The 8,567-nt window shown below is 41.4% G+C and overlaps 1 protein-coding gene and 1 non-coding gene across 5 annotated transcripts in view; both read right to left on the reverse strand.

Moving 5' to 3' along the window:
* Positions 1-8,545, reverse strand: part of ADK (adenosine kinase) — a 490,534-nt gene extending 481,989 nt beyond the window's left edge. For 2 of the 4 annotated variants that reach the window (XM_028109693.2, XM_028109691.2), the window contains exon 1: positions 8,418-8,543. In XM_028109693.2, coding sequence (XP_027965494.1) covers positions 8,418-8,482 — 65 coding nt within the window. In that variant the 5' untranslated portion in view covers positions 8,483-8,543. Of the gene's footprint in view, positions 1-8,417 lie in introns of all 4 variants that reach the window. The other 2 variants (XM_028109694.2, XM_028109695.2) reach the window with 2 other exon arrangements.
* On the reverse strand, positions 6,400-6,472 carry TRNAK-CUU (transfer RNA lysine (anticodon CUU)). Its single transcript has one exon. It is a non-coding gene; the product is annotated as a tRNA-Lys (tRNA).
* Positions 8,546-8,567: the final 22 nt, after the last annotated feature.

Genomic DNA, 8,567 nt, shown 5'->3' on the forward strand with positions numbered 1-8,567 from the left:
CTTCTACAGCTTAACAGCTTTAATCTTCAACAGAACTAAGAAGTAAAAATGATAACTAAGGTCTCATCTCTCTTTAGGAAAAACAATTTCTGACAAACTATTTTAGGAGGAACCTAAGACTTCCCTCAGTCATGCCTATAAAACAAGAAAATGTTCAAATCTCTAATGTGGTTAACTTCAAAGACAACATATTTGAACTGTTTATTTTTAAAGGAAATAATTCTCTTGTATTTCAACTTGTTTACTCAAAAAGTTACATGGTTTTTCAAATTTCAGCTCTAGGGCTCAGGGCGTAAAACAGTTTATATTGCTATATCAAGCTTAAAAGAATTTGAGAAAAACCTAAGACATGTGAATTTGATTCTTTTGCTGTATTTTGTTTTCAACTGACCCCCTCCTAGATGAGTCAACAGAGACAGTTTTCTTTAAAAGACCATTTGTGGTATTATCCATTGGTTACATAGTACATTATGTTACACAGTACACTACAAAATTAAGAATAGTATCGCTGGGGCGCCTGGGTGGCTCAGTCATTAAGCGTCTGCCTTCAGCTCAGGTCATGATCCCAGGGTCCTGGGATCAAGCCCCACATCGGGCTCCCTGCTCCTTGGAAAGCCTGCTTCTCCCTCTCCCACTCCCCCTGCTTGTGTTCCCTCTCTCTCTATCTCTCTCTGTCTCTGTCAAAAAATAAATAAAATCTTAAAAAAAAAAAGAATTCATTTATTCAACAAAAGTTTAGAGCCTGTTACATTGCAATGAAGTAATGAATTATGAGGCACTAAGAGTTATTCAACTAGCTTCCTGACTTCAAGCAGCAGTGAGATAACACATGCACATTATGCACAGCAGTAATGCAAAGTATAAAGAACAAACAGCCAGAAGAGGCATTTCCAAACTGGATGATTAGGAGAGTTTTATAAAGACAGACTTTGGCTACACCCTGAGGAAAGAGATTATCAGTAGGGGTATGGTTCCTTTGTTTTCACAAATATTTTCTATACATGCTATAAAAATGGGGTTTTCTATGCTATGGATTTTTCTAAGGCCCTGGTGGAGTTATTAGAGTACCCCCCTGAACTCCATCTACACCCCATACATACAAACACCACTGGCTCACAAACCCACCCACATCCACACGGGCACACATGACACACAGGATGAGGCGTAAGAATATATCCAAGGCTGGCCAAAATCCCCACCTCTGATATAGTAACTGGCTCAATAGTGGGTATGTAACCTAGGCAGTTCCAATCAAAGTATTTTCAAAACTAATACATGGATGTGGAAAATCTCTTCCATTGGGCTCAGGTGATTTTGGCTTGGGATTGAGAAATGACATCTTTCTTGTTATATTAAGATGGCATATGTGAAAAACAAATCCAATATACCCGAGGACAATGGAGGCAAGAGATGCATTCCTAGAATGAGTCATATCTGGCTGGAGTTACCAGTTATATTAGTTAATTGAGTCCCTTAAAGACTTAGAAATGGTTCTACTAGGGATGCACTAAAGTCTAGCCTCAGCCTATAGAAGGCAAATAGCCAAGTAATCACTTCAATATCATTTCTAATCAGTCCTAATTTTGTGAGTGATCAGTGATTAATGATCACATTGGCTACCTTCATATCTATAATCCTGCATTTGCAGGTAACAGCAAAATGGCAGGATTTACTAGTAACTAAATGTAGCTAAATAGCCAGAGGCTGTTGTTACAAGTAACCAAACTGATGAGCCTTGAGAAGGTAAGAATTTCTTACACAAAAATTGCTGTACATATTTTCTTACTCTATTCTAGAAAAGGTATTGAAATCAGCATGCATGCTACATCTGGGTGAATTATTCAGTACTATCTTCCAATTTACTAATCTTCCCCTCAAATATGTTTGGTGTAGAGTTTGATCAACCTAGTTTTTTGTTTTAATTTCAGTAACTCCATTTATTCTCTTATATAGCTATTTATTTCATATCTATTAATTTTTGAATCATAACATTTTTTAACGGCTACTCCTTTAAGGATCTCTGAAATACTTAAAAGTCATTTTTTTTAAGATTTTATTTATTTATTTATTTATTTGACAGAGAGAGACACAGCGAGAGGGAACACAAGCAGGGGGAGTGGGAGAGGGAGAAGCAGGCTTCCCGTGGAGCAGGGAGCCCGATGTGGGGCTCGATTCCAGGACCCTGGGATCATGACCTGAGCCGAAGGCACACAGACGCTTAACGACTGAGCCACCCAGGCACCCCTTTAAAAGTCATTTTGAAATTGCTGGGAATTCCATTAGATTTTGAGTGAATTAATCTCCTGATGGTTGTGCTTATTTTTTAAATAATGTTCTTCCTCATTATGTTTGCAGGCTCAAACTTTCCCTTCCTGTCTTTCTGGTGGTTTGAGATAGGTTACCCCTCTTCCAGATCACATGACCTCCAAGCTTGGTGCTCTTGTAGTACGTGACAGTGTGAAAATTACGGTTCCCAACTCTGAGCCATCTGGCCGCTCAGCCGTTTCTGTGCGGCCTCTTCAGGTCCACAGCTTTTTAAAGCAGCAGCCAGGAGCAAAGGCACTAAGCCTTCTTTTCATCCAGCCCCTCCCACCCCCCACCCCCCTTACCCCCACCCGGCTCCTAGTTTCATCCATTGTAGGACTCCAGTTCCCCTGCAGTTATTTCCACCAGCTCCTGAACCCAGAGTCTAACTGCATGTTTCCTTCCTGTGTTAGTCCCTGGAGATGTTTATCTTGTTCTCCAATATACCTTATCTTTCTGTTTTCTTTTTTTTTTAAGATTTTATTTATTTATTTGACTGAGAGAGACAGCAAGAGAGGGAACACAAGCAGGGGGAGTGGGAGAGGGAGAAGCAGGCTTCCTGCCAAGCAGGGAGCCCGATGCGGGGCTCGATCCCAGGACCCTGGGATCATGACCCGAGCCGAAGGCAGGCGCTTAACCGACTGAGCCACCCAGGCACCCCTGTCTTCTTTAATTTGTAGTTGCTGCATTTGGAGCAGAGTAGGGGTCGACAGTAGGATAAACAGTACCATAGTAATAACAGCTAACATTTATTGAAGACTTCTGAGCTACCAATTTTATATTTATTTTCTCATGAAATGAACACTGTTTTGAAGTAGGCATTATTATTATACCCATTTCATAGGTGAGAAAACAAAGGCAGAGGCCAATAAGCAACTGTTCCAAGACCACCAGCTAGGAAGGACCAAGAATCAAACCAGATGTCAGATTCCAGAGACCATGCTCTTTATCACTGCTCTACTGATTTCCATTCTGATTAAAATGCTCTGTATAATTCTGATTCTCTCTCTCTCGTTCACTCTCTCTTATTCACTTAACTGGGAATATTTTGCACACAGGCAGAATTTTAACTGATGGAAGGAAAGTGGAGCCATGTTCCAGGTAAAAAGTAGCACACCAGCCTCGTGTGTGTGTGTGTGTGTGTGTGTTTTTTAAAGGTTTTATTTATTTATTTGTCAGAGAGAGAGAAAGCACAAGCAGGGGGAGTAGCAGAGGGAAAGGCAGGCTCCCCCCTGAGCAAGGGGCTCAACGTGGGACTTGATCCCAGGACCCTGAGATCATGACCTGAGCCAAAGGCAGATACTTAACCAAATGAACCACCTCAGCTTGTTTTATTTAGTGTTATTCAGTCTAGGCCTATACCTAAAATCAGAGAAACACAGTTTTCAATGCCTATGTCTTTTCCTAGAGTCCTTTCCACCTTCCCTGAGCTCTAAGCATTTCACACTTGTCCCTAGACACCCAGGACCATCCATACAGGCTTTCCCATGGCTCTCTCTCTACCTCCCTCACTCTGTCCTAGCATCTAATGCCCAGGAAAGCAACTTATTAGGACACCCATGCAAAGTACCTCAGGAGACTTTTATTTTCCACTTTCCTTGATAGTCCAAAACCTTAATCTTAAAGGATTACATTTGTGAATATAAGTGAATGGCATGTAGTATCATCCAAAAAAGAGCCGCCAACTTCAATTTTAGGCTGCGTTATTAAAAATACAAGGTCTAGAAAAGTGAAGGTTTTCAGTCCCACTCTATGCTGTGCTAATAATTCATTCAACAAACGTTAACTGAACAGCTCCTAAGGACCAGGCACAACGCAACACACTAAGGACACATGATCATCCTTGCTCCTTTCCAGTCTGCATATAGTCTCCTCATTTAATCCTCACAATAGACCACTCCTGGAACAGTGTGCTCAGTTTGTAAAAATAATCTTCCAGACAATTTTCTGAAAGAGAAAAAAAATGTTTTAAAAGAAGGGGTTACTAAAACTGTTACTTGGTCACCTAAGATACTTACAGACTTTTCTTCCTATATTTACTATACAATTTTAAAACACAGGGTCCATAGTGAGGTAGGACACACAGAGAAAGAATAAAAGGATTCCAGGGAAGTGAAACGGTTAGGAAGCAATAATTTGAGAAAAGCTCAATATTTATTGATTGGAGAACTGCAGTTTGTTTCCTTTTTAATATTACTAAAAGTCATGACCTGGATCAATCTTTAATTGCTAATGTCAGAGAGTTATGATGTGGGCTCTTAGGATTCAACCCTTCCTAAAATCAACTTCAGAGCTTACAAGTATTTGCTATGATGAACAAGTAAAGCTATGCCTGAAGATTAGGAAGAACTGGACACTGGAGGTAGAGAGACTAGTTAGGAAGCCAACAAAGTCTAAGCAAGATGTTTATGCTTGAGTTGTGGCAGCAGGAATGGAAGGAAAGGTGTTTATGAAACATTACTGAAGAAGAAAAGACCAACTCTGATAACTATATGTGGGTGGAAAATGAAGCAAATACCTAGGTTCCAAACTTTGGAGAAAGAGAAGTTAGTGGTGCCATTAAGAGACACAGGGGCCATGGAAGAAGGTGCAGATTTAAGACAACAGATGGATTTAGTTTGATATATATGACTTTGAAGGGTCAGCAAGACACTCAAAAGGAGATATTCAGCAGACAGTTAAAATTAGGTTCTGAGAACTTAAGGATACAGTGATAGATCACACATGTGATCCAGTACCAAAGCCTGGATGCCCTCTACTTTCTGAACCAGTCAGACCAAACCATCTGTAGTTCCCTGACAGAGGCAGCTCTTTCCCATCTACCTCCAAACAAACTTCCCTATAAAGCCAGACACCTTACTTCATATCTGGTTAACTCCTTGTCATCTTTCAGAATGCTCAGGTATCATTTTCCCAAACCTTACTCATTTCCCACCAGGAGGATGGTACCTGTGTCTTAACTCTACATATTAGCACCTAATTTTTAGCACCATGCCTAAAATAGCAGCCATTTAAAGACAGTCTGAAAAAAAAGGCTTGGCATGTGTTCAATAAGCTTTCGAAGGAACAGGATCCTCTTAGAGGTGACCCCTGAAGAAATGAACTAGGATGAGATTTCCAAAGGAAAGAAAAGAAAATGGGTTGTCCTAAATATAGGTATTCATCATGGAACATATTCATCTAGGGGTCAGTTCCCAAAAATGCTTCTCAACTTCTTTCAGCCCCAAATACCTCATCTGTAACACAAGGATTGTTACCTACCTCACAGGTTGCTGGTAACATTAAAGGAGATAGCGTATATAAGGCACCTAGTAATGATGTCTCGCACTCAGTGTTCCCTTCTTTTCCCCAACCCAGTGTGAAAACATGTTAGAGCCTGCTTATTTCTTCACAACTTTAGTAACTGCTACAACCTGTAAAGCAATCCAACATAGAAAAATAATGGATATCTGAAAAAGGGAGGCTAGACCGTCAGATGCTCTCCTTAGTTTTTTTCCTATCTCAACACTATTGTTAATTTTGGCTAGATAATTCTTAGTTGTTGTAGGGAGCTTCATGTGCATTGTAGAAGGTTAAGCAGCATCCTTGAACTCTACTTACTAGGTGCCATTAGCACTCCCTACCAAAAATGTCCCCTGGGAGGTAAAATTTCACCTGGTTGAGAACTACTACCCTAGAGCTAACTGAAATTCTCAAAGTCCTAAGTACCTTCTCTGACATCTACACACATGTCTCATACATTTATTTTTTCCCCACCAATTGATTCTATACATTAAATTTTGCTTAGGCTTTATAAGCCGTTCCCCTTTAAAATCAACCAAAACTGGTAGCTAGCCCTTTAAATGTCAAGCCAGTCATCATAGATAACGCATGCAGTCAACTACTCAGTGCTTTATCACACTGCAACCCTTAAAGCCAAATATAATAAAAGTAGGAATCCCAAAAGGTCTTCACACAAAATTAAGAGATTTGTTCAAGTACTCAAGTGTCTAATCTTTTAACTTCATGCCTACAGATGGCACTAAGTAGATATTATACAACATGAGCTTTAGTTGCCTAAGGACTTTTCCAATTTTTGTTTTTAAGTAAGCTCTTTGCCCAACATGGAGTTTGAACCCATGATCCTGAGATCAAGAGTCACATGCTCTACCAACTGAGCCAGCCAGGCGCCCCAGGACTTTCACAAGTTTTAAACAAACACTAATGACACATACAATACATTCTGGATATTTAAGAATTAAGTATGATATGCCTATATATTGCAACGACAGAAAAAGTTATGTATATTACAACAACAAAAAATAAGCAAACGTAGAGAAACAAAAACAAGGGCTTTTGGGTAATTGTTTGAGGTTAGTTAAGTATAGCATAGTAATTAAGAGCAGAGACCTGGAATCAGACTACCTGGATTAAAATCCCAACCCCACCACTTACTAGATGGGTGACCTTGATCAATTTACTGAATCTCTCTATGCCTGTTTCCTCCTTGGTAAAATGAAGATAATTATAGTATCTACCTTCTAGGGTTGTTGTGGGATTGAATGAGTTAAAATAGGTAAATTGCTGAAACAGTGCCTGATACATACTTAAGTATTAAACATGATTATTTATCATTGTTTTTAAGGATACATAAGCAAAGAGAAGTGTTTTGTGGGTGCTTATATAAAAGAAACAGTAGAGTCAAACAACTGACTTGCATCCACTCTGGATTCATATTTCCTTAACGAATTGTTTCATTCGGGCTTCAATTTCCTCATCTGTAAAATAGGAAAGTGCTCTGAAAATGAATTAGCATAAGGGAAAATCTAAGGGCCATATGTTTAGTGGGATAGTGGGGAAAAGTTGCATCTGTCTTCTAATTTGGTAGAGGAAACTTTGTGAAGGACATACCTTTAAAGAAATAACTCTAGTAATGGGCAAAGTAGGGAAAGCACATGCCTTGAACTCAGGAAGGTCTGATTCAAAAAGCCTTTGCTTTATTTACTCTATGGTTTGAAAGCTTAAAGTAAAAATAAAACATCGTTGAGTTGTTATAAAAAAAAGAAAGTTTATTATTTTTAATAAGGTAAGCACACTAATTGAGGGTAGTAGGAATACACTGAAGGCACTGGCACTGGCAGGGATTTGATCACCATCCACTCAAAACAGCATGAAAACACTACCAGGCCCCTAACTGACCTTTCCTTTTCTTTGACGAATGCTTCATTCTTTCGGGGGTGAAGAAGGATGACGTTGGAAAAAATGAGACTTGTCTTGTATCATCAAGGAAAGTCCCAATAGTTTTAAATCAATTTATGTCTATTTTTAGACAAAAATCAATGCCTTCCAACAAACATTTCCAAAATCATTCAGGGCTGTGCATGTTGTACTTTATACTTACTAAGAGGGAATATTTTAACAAACAATTTTTTTAAAAAGTTGCAACATCAATCACACGTGAGGCAGGTCGGTGCTGGGGCGCAACTGTTTCAACTGCTGCCAAAAAGTGCAAAGAAAAAAAGAAAAATCAACAGTTCCTATCTGTTCTGCGAAATTCCGCCCCCGCAAAGCCTCGGAGGCGGGGTATCTGGGTCCCTGCACAGGGTCTTCAAAGGTGTCAACTTTCAGAGTAGTACAAAAAGGAAGGTCAAGGCGACCTTCCGCGACACTTAACGAAAAATCCCCAAGAATTTTTGTCTTTGCCCCAGGGTACAGCAGTCGCTGGACCTCATCCTCGTTACCCCCCCCCGCCCCCACCCCAGGGAATAGGAGGTGACCTCATTAGACCCTGGTCAGGTCTGGTCCTCCAGGGTCACACCGGCCCGGCCAGGGGAAGGCTCCCACGTGGCGCACTCAGCCGGCCCACAGCCGAGTAGGTGGTCCCCAAGCCGACGTTCTGATTGGCCAAGAGCAGCCGGAACCGCTCCGGAGTAGGCAGCTACTCTGCCAAACTGGGGTGGCCGCCGGGCGAAAGGTCACAGCCGTGGGGGCAGCTCTCCGAGCAGCCGGTCCTTGTGCGTTGGCCCCGTGCCGGCAGCGAGAACACCGTTCGCTGCCGAAGCCGCGCAACCCCACGTGGGCCCTGGTTGGCGACAGGCGCCGTCACCCCCCACCCTACGTCGAGTAGCGCTCACCTCAGCGCTTGGGGCACCTCCACCTTCAGCTTTTTGTGCTTCGGCTCCTCCTCGGCTGCAGCCATGTTCGTGCTACCACCCCACTTAGGCTCCGGCGTGCGCCCCACCCCTTCTGCTCCTTGACCCTACCTCCTCCCCTCATCACCGCCT

Source organism: Eumetopias jubatus, unplaced genomic scaffold (genome assembly GCF_037043125.1).
Source record: "Eumetopias jubatus isolate StellerSeaLion01/CBP00866 unplaced genomic scaffold, mEumJub1_p1.0 scaffold_17, whole genome shotgun sequence".
NCBI lineage: Eukaryota > Metazoa > Chordata > Mammalia > Carnivora > Otariidae > Eumetopias > Eumetopias jubatus.